The sequence below is a fragment of the Electrona antarctica genome (genome assembly GCF_951216825.1).
Source record: "Electrona antarctica genome assembly, chromosome: 14".
NCBI lineage: Eukaryota > Metazoa > Chordata > Actinopteri > Myctophiformes > Myctophidae > Electrona > Electrona antarctica.
The window spans coordinates 31,844,541-31,859,949 of NC_136795.1; the positions used below are offsets into that span (position 1 = coordinate 31,844,541).

Below are 15,409 nucleotides of genomic sequence, written 5' to 3' on the forward strand. Positions count from 1 at the left end.
GATGAAGCTCTGTGTGCCCTGTTGAACGAGACATCAGTTAGAGATGAAGCTCTGTGTGCCCTGTTGAACGAGACATCAGTTAGAGAGATGAAGCTCTGTGTGCCCTGTTGAACGAGACATCAGTTAGAGATGAAGCTCTGTGTGCCCTGTTGAACGAGACATCAGTTAGAGATGAAGCTCTGTGTGCCCTGTTGAACGAGACATCAGTTAGAGATGAAGCTCTGTGTGCCCTGTTGAATATCAATATCATAATATGAGACTAGAACTCATCTGGGATTTTGCATACAGTATTTTAATATTGTGATGTGGCAAAAGTGTTGACTTCACTTATTTTATGAGCTTATATGGATCAGTGATTTTAGCTATTTTGAGAGTTTATATACATGAATGAAATGAAAATGAAATGGATTATCGTTCCAATATATGATATTAGTGATATCATATTTGGTCAAACATATCGTAATATTAGATTTTTGTCCATATCACCCAGCCCTAGTTCCATTCAAAATTCACAAGTCAACGTATGAACAATGCGATTAGCGAGCATCAATAACTACAGATATTTATATACCGGTACGTGCAATATTTCGATTCTTACCAGATTTTTTCTCCATAGGTATTGTCTCCGCAGAACCAGAGTTTTCACTATTAACATACAGGGTACGCACGACACGGCAATGATCACCAACAGCGACTGAAGGATCGCCTGCACAACCAAAGACCAAAACAAAGACATTAGGATTACTGTAGAATTTCTACAGTATGGCCATTCCAGGTTATTTGTTATTGTTGAGATTTTAACGTGTTAATACAATACAGAACTAACACAACTGCAGTGATTGGTGATAAGATTTTCAGGTAGGAACCCAAGCAGGCATTCTTAGCTTAGCAGCGGGGATTTCAGCTCTAGCACAGGAGACTCGGATAGGACATACTGTAAATGTTATGGATTGCAGCTTCAAGTGTTGAATTCATATGGATGGATTGAGGCGAGAACATGCTACGTCTAACCTGGCCTCTGTAGAGAGGTGTGCTACTAACCTGGCCTCTGTAGAGAGGTGTGCTACTAACCTGGCCTCTGTAGAGAGGTGTGCTACTAACCTGGCCTCTGTAGAGAGGTTTGCTACTAACCTAGCCTCTGTAGAGAGGTTTGCTACTAACCTAGCCTCTGTAGAGAGGTTTGCTACTAACCTAGCCTCTGTAGAGAGGTTTGCTACTAACCTGGCCTCTGTAGAGAGGTTTGCTACTAACCTGGCCTCTGTAGAGAGGTGTGCTACTAACCTGGCCTCTGTAGAGAGGTTTGCTACTAACCTGGCCTCTGTAGAGAGGTTTGCTACTAACCTGGCCTCTGTAGAGAGGTTTGCTACTAACCTGGCCTCTGTAGAGAGGTTTGCTACTAACCTGGCCTCAGTAGAGAGGTTTGCTAATAACCTGGCCTCTGTAGAGAGGTGTGCTACTAACCTGGCCTCTGTAGAGAGGTTTGCTACTCGGGTCGTTGTAGCTGAAGAGGAACATGTTGATGAAGGCGATCAGAAGGCTGGGGGCGTCCTTGGAGTTACGGACGTTATACGCCAACCACTTGTAGAAGATCAGCAGGGCCAGGTAGCCGAAGAGGCTGCACATGAACACGATCTCTGGGATAAAACCCAGGTAGATGTTCAGGGGTTTCTTGAAGTATCTGAATGCGAAGCACAAGGCAGTGGTTTGTCACTAAAACGTATTATTATAGAGATAATAATTTATATTAAGAAAGAGAAGTAAAAGACTAGAAACACTAGAAAAAGGTTACAAAGTCTTCCTTTCATGACCCTTTCTAAATGTTTTCCTTGACGAGGGCACTGGTAGAATTGGACAGATTTTGAATTTCTAAAGGGAGAGAAACGAGCTGCTGAAAATGTCTCACAGGTGGTTGAAGAGACTGAGCGTGACGCCAAACAGCATGTGGATGACGCCGAGGATGATGGACATCTTCATCTTGAATGAGTTGAGGAACGTCAGCTTGTTGGTGGCAATGTTCCAGATCTGTGGGAAACACAGATCAAGAAAACGCTCTTGGGTTTATCAAGACCTGAGGCAGATTCTAGCCTTTTCAAACATTTTTCTAAAATGTTCCAAAAATAGCAGATGTACAAGCTTGCAGCATGGGCCATGGCACTAAGTGACGTGCTGTGAGCTGCTATTTTTGAATAGCCAACACAAAAATCTAAAATGACACAGGTGCTTCCCCGGATTGAATGGGTTAATTAAGTCTATTTTTACTTCAGAAGAACATTAAAGAGAACTTGGGTAACCCACATCGACTGGTGGGTGCTGGGCTAAAGAATCTACAACATTAATGCTCACCCACTTGCCTGGGGCAATAATACATATTTCTTTCCCGCATCTTCTTTGCCTACAGGATGTGGTACATACATTACATCAGTAATGTTGATTTTTGTTTTACTAGAACAGTGGTTTAAAAACTTAGTTTTTTTCCCCACAAAGGACAAAAAGTCAAAAGATCTATATTCATGTGTGTGCAACATATCCTCTACTATATAACACATGTTGTAACTCACTATGTAAATGCTTTTTTTAATTTATACTAACACAAATACAAATTGTGATTACTTTTTTGGGGGGAGAGGCAGGCATTTACGGTATCATTTGCCTCTGTATTGGTGAATGAGTGCACATAAAGTACTGATAAGACCTGTTGCTCTTGTGTTCCCATGTGCACAATCACATCCTTTTTCCTCAGCAGAAATGTGTTTGCTTGAGTTGGACTCAAGGGACTTTTAAACCATGTGCTAAAAATCACTTAAACAAGGCCCCAGTGTCACCTTTATTATAGTAAAAACTATTTTGGCAAGTACAGTTGGGTGCCACCGATATTGTCCCTTATCATTTGACCCATTTAGGCCTGACCTCAACATTTAAAAAAAATCCTTCTAAATCCTCCAGTTTTCTGAAATAAATATTTTCACGATTTTTCAAAAATAGCAGACCTACAAGCTCGTAGCGCGCCACTCGGTGGCGCGCTATGAGCTTGTAGATCTGCTATTTTTCAATAGCTAAATTATAACAATGTTTAAAACACCAAAAGGGGTTCCCGCCCAAAATGGGTTAACTGTCCTTTTGCGCAGATCACGCAAACCTCAGCAAAAAGAAAAGGACAATATCGATGGCCTCCAACTGTACATACCCAATGATGGCCAAATACTTTTGAGACCTCATGCACATAAATGAAGAAAAAAAACAACTCACTGGATCAATGCCAATTGGGTACGCCCCCAGAAAGACACCGTCAACATTTGGGTCCAACTGCAGAACTTTATTGTCTTCAAGGTCCTTGAACCTGTGGTGAGAAAGGACATAGAGCAACTGAAAGTAGGTCTTGGGTTCGATTCCTGCTGGGGACGCTGTAGGTGCTGGGGGCGTGTTCCCTCCTCCGCGTCATCAGTGCCCATACCCGAGGCGGGGTTGGCGAAAGGGCCTTTCTGTGTGGAGTTTGCATGTTCTCCCCGTGTCCCCTAGGGTAGGTACCCTCACAAAAAACATGCAGTAATCCTGGTCTCTAAACTACCTCCCCCTGGCCAGCCGGGGCGCCTGATGGAGGGGAAAGGAACTGGTCGGAATAACGTGTTCCTTCCACGCGCTACGTCCGGCCAGGGAAACTCTCCCCTGTCAGGTGAAAAGAAGCAGCTTGGACTCCTCATGCATAGAAGGAAGCATGATGTCAGTCCGCTGCCCCCCAGGTTGGCAGAGGAAGTGTAGCGCCCAGGATTACATTAGATAATTGACATTGGGTGGAAAAAAAGGGGTTGCAAAATCGTGGCATAAAAAAATATATTTAATTTAAAAAAAACAGGCCATTAATTTTCAATGGCAGTGCTTTGAGAAGTTTAGGTCAGAATAGAACTTCCAGATTTCAGAGTTATTTAGCATAAGGATGTTATTCGACATCCAGAACTTTATGGCAGTAAGGCAAGCAATCAGAGAAACTGTGACCGAGTCTGAGGGAACTATGCAAAAATAGATCATCAAAATGGAAGGAAACACTTGACGAACAATATTCGTCAACTACCTTTTTTCACTGAGGAAAACTGAATAAAAATGAAACAAAATAAAAACTAAACTATGATGACTACAATGTTAGGAAGAAGAGAGAACTAAAAGACAAGTCAAATTATCCTTAGTTGCATGCTGAAAATAGCAGATCTACGTGCTCAACACTTCACGCTGTGACGCATTGTGAGCTTGTAGATCGGCTATTTTCAGCACGCAACCAACTCTAAAATATGTCATTAAGACACCATCAAGGCCTGCTAAAATACATTTTAGTCGACTAAATCAACTGTAGATTTAGTCGACTAAAACTAGACTAAACACAAAAACATGTCAGTTGACTAACTAAAATGTGACTAAAACTAAATGACAATCCATTCAAATTAAGACTAGGACTAAAACCATATCAAACGTTCCCATCAAAACCAACACTTACGTCCAGTTGCCTCCTAAGCGTTGGTTGAACATGGGCTTGACACTCCAGCCGGAGCCGAACACGTTGAGGGACTTGGAGAAGCAGTCGTTGTAGATGATGCCCGTGTACACCGAGAACAGTCCCATCAACAGGATGATGTAGCGGCCCGCAAACACCATGCTGAACATCTACACCACATATAGAACAACAACAACAACAACAACAACAACGCCACACTCTGTGATTCCATAGCCTGGCTAAGACGTGTGGGATATTAGTCTGGCTTACTAGCCAGGCTAGTGATCCCAGGCCAGAGAGAATGAAAACCATTCAGATGCACCGAAGAACAGTGATGGAGAAAGTATTCGATGTTTTGATGCAAGTAAAAGTATCAATACTGCCATAAAGAACTACTCTGTTACAAGTGAATTCTAATGTACTTGTAGTAAAAGTACAAAAGTGTCAAAATGCACTTGAAGTACCAAAAGTAAAAGTACTCATTATGCAGAATGTGATCTACAAGCTCACAATGCGTCGCATCGCATTGTGAGCTTGTAGATCGGCTATTTTCAAATGGCCGAAATTTATAGCTAAGAAGCAACCTTGCCCTTGAGGTCGCGTGCACGCATCCGCCTGGCGCTTTGTCATGGGGCGTCAGATCAAGATATGGAATGAATTCTGTACTGGCCATATATGGAGCGTGTCTTGAGTGTACAGGGTTTGATGAGGTCAGATCAACATATTGAATGTCAGAACAGGTCAGCTCCATATATGGAGATCTAAGGGTTTGAGGTCAGATCAGATGTAGAGTTGCTGGCCGGCTCCATATACAGTATGCAGATCTAGGTGATGATGCAGTCTTCTCCATGTATGGCTATCCAGGGTTTGGGGGACATACCGGGCAACACGGAGACATCCATACCTCATTGTGATGGGATGGTCATGGTGGGACACAACACAACACAGACACAGAGACATCCATACCTCATTGTCGTTCTTCTGGGCCATCAGCCTGCTCTCTCTCAGCACCAGGTAGAGGGCGCCAGCCGTCATGAGCACACCATGGCCAAAGTCACCAAACATGACCGCAAACAGGAAGGGGAAGGTGATGATGGTGAATGGTGCTGGAGACAAGGAGGCAGGCAGCATCGTATGAGAGGGAGGGTGAAACACAGGCGAAAACACACACAATGATAATGAACGACATGCATGATTCACAGCAGGTGTCCAAGAAGTGATGAGGTGCTAATGGGCGATAAAGCCGGTTCCATAGAAAGCGTTCTGTAGCGCTGAAAGGTCAATGCCTGTCAGTTGCCGTGGTTCAACACTGCAGTCAGCTGGGAAAACAGAGCCTGCCTTTTAGCACACAGAGCACAAAGCCCTGCAGCCGCCTCACATGACACCGGCACCGCTCAGATGAGAGAGGTGGAGAGAGAGGGCTAAGAGGAATGCACAGAGAGAGGTGAGACAAATGCACTTACCAGGGTTTATCTCACGGTAGTTGCCGATGCCGTAGGCGTCCACGATGTTCTGGAAGCCCGAGGTGAACTTGTTGGTCTTGTTGAAGGTGGGCGGGGTCTGCTTGGTCTGCATCCTGTTGAGGATGGAGGGCACGGTGGAGCCGCTCTTCTCCTGTTGAACACATCGACCGCACCACAGAGCGAGGGGGTTTCTGTTATTCACACATTTGGGTTCATTTCTCACACTTCTTATGTTCTATAATTTGAGTGCCAGTCTCTAGGAGCACTTTCAAAAGCTTAGGTGAGTACAGAGAATTCACTAAGAGTACTAGGGTACCCATTAAGCCATTAAGACCTGAGACCAGATTTGACAAAATGTCTTCTAAAAAAAAGAAAGAAAAAAAAGACAGTTTTCATAAAAACGTATCAGTTTCATGTCAAGGACACCCCGAATTATCTGTATTGGCCACGGACTCCATCTGAAAATATTTTGCTGCAGAGACCTCCCAGAAGCAAAGATTTGAGTTAAAACGCTAAAGTTTAAATACTGATTAAAGTGGTTACAAGCAAAGGTGACACAGATGCGTTCCAGGTCTTAATACCGGGATTGAAGTTTAATGAAAGTGTGCGAACTAACGATTGAGGAGGCATTCCGATCGTAGAATCGACCTCGGTTCTCAATGGGTTAAGCTTAGGGGTCAGGGACTCGCCTGGGAACTCCTTAAATGCTGCATCACACATAGTGTGTGTGCGCCTGACACACATTCTTGTGGATTTGCATCGGTTCGTCAAGCTAAGCGGTTCGTCGACAGAGGTTTCAACTAAGTACTTCTTCTTCTAACACTATCATTTGCAACTTGAACTAGTTGATGATGCGTGCGGCCATTCGCTCGCTTCCCCAGCGGCTCACTCGGGGAGGCCTCACAAGCTTCACGGTCTGCCTGGTTGTCAAGTGAAAAAGTCGTGCACGAAAACATGCTTTATAATATATTCAAACATTATGCCACATAATGTAAACAGACCAGCGAGAGAACACATGCCTTGTTCAGAAGCATGTGCCCATCCGGGTGAAACATCTGGTTTTGAGTTCCTAGCAGTCGACCGATTATAGATCTGATATGATGATCGGATTATTTGATAGATTATTGGTAATTTTGACTGACATGTCGGATCCTCTCATGCCCTCTTATCTCTTTTGATAACTGCCCTGAAGAACAATGGTTGACCCTTACTTAAGGCAGCCACCAATATATTATTAATACTAATATTATTCCTTTGATTAACAAAAGATTCCTTCCACTGTCATACTATATGACATATAGTTGCATTGCTAATTAACTCCAACATATCCTGGACGTGGAGCGTCCATTTTCTTAATCTCATGTCCCATAATGGAATCATGTGAATGTCAGCAGGAGCTTTCTCAGTGTCAAGGAATGAGAGGAATCCAGATGGCTTCTCTTATCATTGTGTGCTGGCCACTGGGAGGGGCAGCCTACCATGCCATACCATCAGATGAAGTAGCACACAGCGCCACAGATGAAGTAGCATACAGCACCACAGATGAAGTAGCATACAGCGACACAGATGAAGTAGCACACAGCGCCACAGATGAAGTAGCATACAGCACCACAGATGAAGTAGCATACAGCGCCACAGATGAAGTAGCATACAGCGCCACAGATGAAGTAGCACACAGCGCCACAGATGAAGTAGCACACAGCGCCACAGATGAAGTAGCACACAGCGCCACAGATGAAGTAGCACACAGCGCCACAGATGAAGTAGCATACAGCGCCACAGATGAAGTAGCATACAGCGCCACAGATGAAGTAGCACACAGCGCCACAGATGAAGTAGCACACAGCGCCACAGATGAAGTAGCATACAGCGCCACAGATGAAGTAGCATACAGCGCCACAGATGAAGTAGCACACAGCGCCACAGATGAAGTAGCATACAGCGCCACAGATGAAGTAGCACACAGCGCCACAGATGAAGTAGCACACAGCGCCACAGATGAAGTAGCATACAGCGCCACAGATGAAGTAGCATACACCGCCACAGATGAAGTAGCACACACCGCCACAGATGCTAACTGGGGAAATGGTAGAGGTGAGCTCTGGCTATATTAAAAGGGACACTTCACCCCTTTTGCAACCAGATCTTATTTGAATAATGTTTGGGAGACAAACAGGGTTTTTATGAGGGTAATATGTGTTTTTAGATATTTTAGTATTTCAAAGTGTCCATGATGTCATGGACACTGCAGGGCTCACTTACTTGCTGGACTACATGTTGTCTCAGTAAGACAGCCCTCCCCCTATCCACAAGGAGCAGCAGTGCACCAAAGCATTATGGGAATTGTAGTCCAGGAAGGAAGTGAGCCCAGTGTCCATGACCATGACATCATCTATAAACAGATTACCCACATAAAACCCCCAGGAAAGTGTTTCTTGTCTCCCAAACATCATTAAAATAAGATCTGGTTGCAAAAGGGGTGTAGTGTCCCTTTAACACATTGAGAGCCCACGCAAAACTGCCCAAAATCACTTTCACCTAGAAAATCCATTCACATTTTTTATAATTCAGCTGACTGTGGAGACACATGCTGGAACTTTTTACTTTGAAATGTTTTATAGTTTCTGAGTTATTTAATTTAAACGCCAAATGCATTCTCAATGGCGAAAACACAAACTTTGGCACCACGTGTTAAAAAAAATAAAAAATAAAGTGTTTTGATTTTTCTGATTTTTTTTAATAAAACGTTTTGGGCACAAAATGTGTTTTAAGATGCTCAGACTGGCAGCCCAAATCCGGTTTTTGGCCTGTAAAGATTCAAATCAGTCTGAACACCAAAAATACACCTGGAAACTGATTTGTACTAATCAGATGCAACATGCAACTGCATTCCTAGGTGGTTTGAAATGTGATTAAAGATGTGTATGGACTCTGGACACTTGGACATTGAAATCTGATTTATACTTTATCGTAGGGCAGTGTCGCTCAGCGAAAATAGCCGATCTACAAACTCACAATGCGGCACATTCATTGTGACATATTGTTACAATAGATCAGCTATTTTCCGAGAGCGACACCATCGCAAGACAAGAGTACAAAATATGCCTATATGTCATTAGGATGTTACAACAGCAACCAATGCAGATAGGTCGACAGGGTCTGAATATATAAATCCGATCTGATCGGTCAGTCCAAAACATTGTATTTGGGAGACAAATCGGACTTGCCTACAGCCTGAACAAAGACTAAAGGGTCAAAATAGTTTGTGGATAAATTCAGCGTGGAGAGAGAGAGTGAGAGAGAGAGCCATGCAGCGTGACAGATAACTAAGCCTCCACTGGCATGACAAAACCTACACATTTAATCAAGATCAGCACATCCGACACGGTTTGTAGGTCTGCTTCTGCTTGCACATCACACTAAGCCCACAAGACAGGATTAAAGATTTGGCCAGGGAGACACCTACAGTAGGAAGTTAGGAACCTCCTATCACATGTCTCACAGAGTGTTTAATTATGGACTCTGGCACCATTCCAGCACCCCCCCATCCTGCCTTTTGAACCTCTGTGTGATGTTCTGTGCGTGACTCTGAAGCATGCATGTCTCTCGTTTGAACCTGGCCTCCACAGGGGTGCTAAATCCTCACATATCTACAACTCACGCAGCATTTGTCCCGGCGGCCTGTTAGCGCTGTTGCTGGCTGGGCCCCGTTACACAACCTGACCACCTGCACCCCTTCACTAACGTCACATAGTGGTTGTCAAACGACAAACAGTGGTTGTCAAACGCTTTCATGTCAAGGACCCCCAAACGAATATGTATTTGGCACGCAGGCCTCCAATGGAAAGGATTTTGTGCCAGGGACCCCCATAAGATAACATTTGTGTTAAAGATGGATGTGTCTATGGTATGGCAGGGGTTCTCAACATTTTTTTAATAATTTGGGGACCCCCCCCCGTGGGGGGAGTAATGCGTTAACATTACTCTAATAGACCCGCAGGTGTGGTTATAATATTTAAATGTCTTCCCTGTGTATTTTTGGTTTCCTCCTGAAAGCTGAAAGCCTTGGAGTCAAAAGGCCCAAAAAATACACCACTTTAGTGACATCATAAAATCATCTCCTCCCCTAACCCCTCCTCCGCTTAAGTTCAGGTGGGTGGTGCTAAGGTGAAAACGAGGTATACTTAATTAACTGGTGTGTGTGGCCACATAAACATCATTTTATTACTTTTTTGAAAAACATCTTCCTCCTAGTATAATCATAGTACCTGATGATCATTGATTCACTGTTTTACTTTATTTAATGTACTGTTAAACAGTGTATTTCCCATAGCCATACTCATATTGGTATAGACTGCTGGCAGTATGAGGTTATTACAAGGCCATTTGTCATTGGCTCATTGAAAGCCCAGGCCTCACCTACCCTGTATTTAAAGACTTCCCTACAGTAAATGCTGGCACCTTTATGACTCTGATGAAGACCGCATAGGTCGAAGCGTTAGTCGTTTCGTATACTAGCACCCAATAAAAAGGCTTAAATTGTCCGTGGTGCTCCAGTGTCCTCTCCTTCTTCTAACTGATGATTATGTTTTAGGGGGGGAAAAAAATAATGGCACTCACAGCAATGTTTCAAGATGTTTCAAAAATCTCTTGTAGATCGGCTATTTTTTAATAACTTCATCATAAAATAGGGTTAATGTAGTTTAACTGATTGTGGTTCTGTATTAACTTTGTTTTCAAATATGATGCTTTGTATGGTCCCATTAATATTACCCTTGCATCAATATTTTTTGAAAGATTCATCGTTAGTCCTCATGCTAGGATAATTAAGAGCATTTGAATGAGGGCACAGTGAGCGACTCACCGTCCCCCTCCGCAGGGCAAACTGGATGGAGTCCAGGTCGGACACGGGGCACCACACCTCTGCGATCAGACACTTCTGGGTGACGTCGATGTTGCACAGGTTGAGGGTGTGGTAGATGGCCTTCATCTTCCTCACCTTGATGAACCAAACACGCACCGTCTTGGCCGCGGCCTGCAGGACCCTCTGTCTGTGGTCCTCAGTCTGGTTCAGCACCTGGACCATGCACACAACAGAGAGAGGCTGGTACACACGGCTGGAACTAAGAGATTCACTTAGAAATCAATATATTTTATTTACACGGAGAGACAAAAACAACATTTCACGAAATTCACGGCAGGAAGTAATTCTGTTTTTGAAAGTGGTGTGGTGGAAGGGTGGGTGTGGTGGAAGGGTGGGGGGTTTCTCTCCGTGGTGAGTGGGATTATAAAAGTGTGAGGTCACACTGAGACTGAAGTGTAGCGTCCTTTGGGCCACGCGGGCACAGGCCCAGTCAATTGAGATCTTGCCCAGTCTAGCTTTCGAAAGACGTGGGCGAAAGTAAAAATAAAAACAACAAGAGATACATTGGCACTGGCCGCCCCTCACCTGGTTTAGCCAACCACAGCAAGCAGTCTTTGTTTTAAATGGACCCGTTAAGTTGGCAAAACCGGTACCCCCCCCCTTGCAATTGTAATTGCAATGTGGGTCAGTCAAAATTGTAATCCACGCTACTCGCCTGCACTGAGAAGCAAAATAGGCCCAATAAAATGTTTTAAATTAAAAAATTAAAAAAAACTATTTTATTAACACAAGATGAAAACATGATGACCTGTTGGGCCCTGAATGATAGTCTCTCAAGTCAATCTAGACTGTTGGCTCACATCATTTTCAAATGCTTCTGGCGCCTAACAGGTTGGACATGGGATGCACTGAAAATGCAAAGAAAATAAAGCGGATGTCCTGCCTCCCGGCCACTTCCATTTCACCTTTGCAGACGCATAGTAATAAGTACTACTACTGTAAATCAAATTAGTCAAAGCCTATATCTAAATGAGCTTGTTGCTCAGCAGAAATGGAATTCAAAAATATATTTTAAATATATGACTGCTTCCTTCCTTCCTTGCAGGGCACAGTTACACTCGGTAGCATTTGGAAGATTGTGCGAGAGTTATCTGGCTTCAGAGACTAACCTGAATGATGACTATGATCTCTGTTGATATACAGTACAGTATGTGTGTAGAAAAGAAAGCAGGCCCATGTCAGTGTAAAGTGAGATTTTGCTAAGTGCCCTGTTTGTGTTCATGACAACTCTAAATGACTAAGATGAGTGATCAATAGCAAACACAAAATGACATTCTAAGAGTGATTACGTCCACACCAGCACATGCCAAGGTCAGCGCCCTATAGTCTGAGCTCATCCTGTCCATTCAGTGCTATAACTGTTGACACTGGATTGCACTGGTGTGCACCATATACCCGAAGACAGCTGCAGTAATGAATCATACAGTATATTCCTTGATATTCATAGAAGGGGAGTCATTATATGCCTGCACTTAGCTGATGGTGTTGGGCTATCCTTCCCGTAAGAGACAGTGGGACATTCCCAGGTATACCCTGTTAAGAGTGGGACATTCTCCGGTTTACCCTGCGTGACTCACTGTGACTCACAGCATGCCATGTTCCACGATCAGCAAATAGCAGGGGCACTTCTGCCGCTCTGCCCTGCGCCCACGCAGCCTTGCGTTGGTGTCGATGGACCTTCCTAACCCGTACATAGCTGACTGCTGTCCAAGGCACTTCTCACTTGACATTCTACCCTGCAGATCTCATGCTGCCCACGTAGCGACGGGCATAACAGCACCCCCGCAGACAGCGAGGTGTGCATACTGTGGTTAATCGCACACAATTGAGGATAAAAGGGAAGGGATACCAATCTATCTGGCACACACACCGTCGCCTGCCAAGCGTAGAGTCTCTGCTTCTCACTGGTAATCGATCTGTTGATCGTCCTACACATTGCGCTGCACAAGTATATAACGCGGCAACAGCCTTTCGCAACACTGGCAGGGAGAAAGGAGCGGCACACGGTTGACCGTTGACTCACTCTCGAGTATTTGAGTGTGGTCTTTCTGCCATTTTAGCATGCATCATGGATGTGTGAGTTTGTGTCTGTGCATGTGTGGGTGTGTGTGTGGGTGTGTAAGCAATGGTGGCTGAATACAAGTGTACAACATCCCCATGGGCAGCAGCTGCCAGCTGGTTCTCTATCTATATCATATGAGAGAGGGTTCCCGTTTTCCTAGCCAAAGAAGGCAAGGATGCCGCCGATCACCGGCCGCCCTGTACAGCAACCCCCCCCCCACACACACACACACACACACACACACACACACACACACACACACCAGGGGAGCAATTAAACGCTATGACACAACCACCACCATAGTGAGGTCTCACTGGGAATATTGTCTTCCATCAGTTATGTTGCTTCACACACGGCTAGGGGTGCAGCTGCAGTTAAACCACACTGCACTCTATGTGGAACCAGAGGGCTCACGTACTGCATGCCAGCGATGGGCATACAAAGTAGGGCATTCACTAAAAAATCGATTTATCGATTTCATTAACACAAGTCGATTCAGATTAGGAGGAGTCGAAAGTTGAAAAAAAATTTTGCTCTGTGTGCGTGGCTACAAAGACCTTTCCACCACATAAACCACAGTGAGATGAGCATCGTTTCCCAAATTACCAGACAAGACCGCCACGATAAAGCAGGGCATGAAACAGAGAGGATTAGCGGACAAAGGAGCATGGTGGTGGTGGTGTGGGAGCATGTGTGAAGAGTTGGAGGTCACTCCAACTCCCAAATTACACGTTTTTAATTGGCAGTTTAATTGCCAAAACAAATGTTAAGTTAAACAAAATATTGAGTTAATATTGAGATTGTGTGTTTTGTTTTCTTCCCCAAAACAATGTTTAATATGCATTTATTCAAATGTTTGCAAATAAATACCTAGACTTGCTATTTGCTACTCACAGAATAACTCTAAAATCCTGAGCGGCTGGCTGCAGTAGAAGTGGTTCTTCTACAACCCTATGATAGCGGCCAGTTTGTGAACGTGTGCAACGGATGTATCACCTATGAGTGTGTTTGCACAACACATGAAGATCTCCCACTGTGTGGAGTCAATTTGTCTCTCTAATCTGATCAACTGGTATTTCCTGTGAAATTCCTCATTTGATTTGTATACTCCAATTGCCACAGCAATACTATTTGAAGCTGCTGACATGATCAAATTTCCAGACTTGGCAGTGGGCCGCTGTTTGAAGTGCAACTCCTTACGACAACATTACTCTGAAATGGCAGGTCTTGGAAGAAAACATAAAGCATCAAAGCAGGTTTTATGGTTAGATTTCTCAGCCGATATGAGGAGGTATTTTGTACAGACTATGACAGTAGTGTACAATTCAAGCACAAGCATTTATAATATGCAATTTCCTGTACCATAAATCTTGGACAAATCCAACAGCACTGGCAGATGAAAGTTCAGAAATGGAGAAGTGAACTTAAATATTGCACAAGAGTAATATCTCACAGCCGACTGCAATTGATGTTTTTGTAAAAAAAAAAAAAGAACCATTTGTCTTTTAATTTATAATTTTTACCCAGTGTCAATTATCTAATGTAATCCTGGGCACTACACTTCCTCTGCCAACCTGGGGGGGGCAGCGGACAGACCTCATGCTTCCTTCTATGCATGAGGAGTCCAAGCTGCTTCAATTGTTTATCCTGTATCTTGTGTGATTTATTTCTCCTGGTTAGACAAAAAATGGTATCCCAACCATTTCCAACCTGAAAATGTATTTTCCATTTCATGGACAGACAGGGAGACCTCAGTTACTGAACAAACATTTTAACAAAAGAATATCACTTGGCCTGGGCCGTGGCTCAGCGGTCCAAGCACCCTGGCTGGTAGCCCAGTCTGGCAGTGTGCCACGGGTTCGACTCCCGCTCCCGACGGCCTTTACTGCATGTCACCCCCCCATTTCCTGTCAGCCTACTGTCTGTCCCTCTATAAAAATAAAGGCAAAAGCCACAAAAAAACATTTAAAAAAAAAATATCACTTGCACCACCTTGCTGCATGCATTATTATAAGGAAACTATCATATAGTCACTGACATTTTACGCTAATGATTTCACTGGGGTAAACTTCTCAGTGGCTCTCCTTTAAACAGGTTGATGTTATAGATTGTATGGGCGTGCCGAGCCAATGCGCACCCGCAAAATGCATCAGGGGAATTGTGGAAAATAGATAAAAGCTGAAAGAGAAAGTGTCCCAGCTTTAAGTGAACCGAGTGAGGGGTGATCTGTGTCATAGTCCTACCATCTGGAGGTCATCGATACGAGCAGCAACTCCTGCTGCCATCTCTTTCCTCTCCTGTGGAGTCTCAGGACAGGGATACAAGGATGCTCTGAACCTATGGACCAATACAGAGAGAGAGGGGGGCCAGGCTGCACAGTTAAGCAACAACAACAATTCAAAGTTTCAAAAATAGCAGATATACAAGCTCACAATGCATCACATCGCAGCTAAAATGTGCAATTTGTGAAGACTTTACAA

General features: G+C 44.0%; 1 protein-coding gene across 3 annotated transcripts in view; it reads right to left on the reverse strand.

Moving 5' to 3' along the window:
- Positions 1-15,409, reverse strand: part of atp6v0a1a (ATPase H+ transporting V0 subunit a1a) — a 38,001-nt gene that overhangs the window by 12,335 nt on the left and 10,257 nt on the right. For all 3 annotated transcript variants that reach the window (XM_079519965.1, XM_079519964.1, XM_079519966.1), the window contains exons 9-17: positions 15,173-15,266; positions 10,808-11,020; positions 5,944-6,094; positions 5,447-5,586; positions 4,484-4,650; positions 3,247-3,337; positions 1,904-2,022; positions 1,462-1,678; positions 599-706 (exon numbers count right to left, since the gene is read on the reverse strand). In XM_079519965.1, coding sequence (XP_079376091.1) covers positions 599-706; positions 1,462-1,678; positions 1,904-2,022; positions 3,247-3,337; positions 4,484-4,650; positions 5,447-5,586; positions 5,944-6,094; positions 10,808-11,020; positions 15,173-15,266 — 1,300 coding nt within the window. The remainder of the gene's footprint in view (positions 1-598; positions 707-1,461; positions 1,679-1,903; positions 2,023-3,246; positions 3,338-4,483; positions 4,651-5,446; positions 5,587-5,943; positions 6,095-10,807; positions 11,021-15,172; positions 15,267-15,409) is intronic.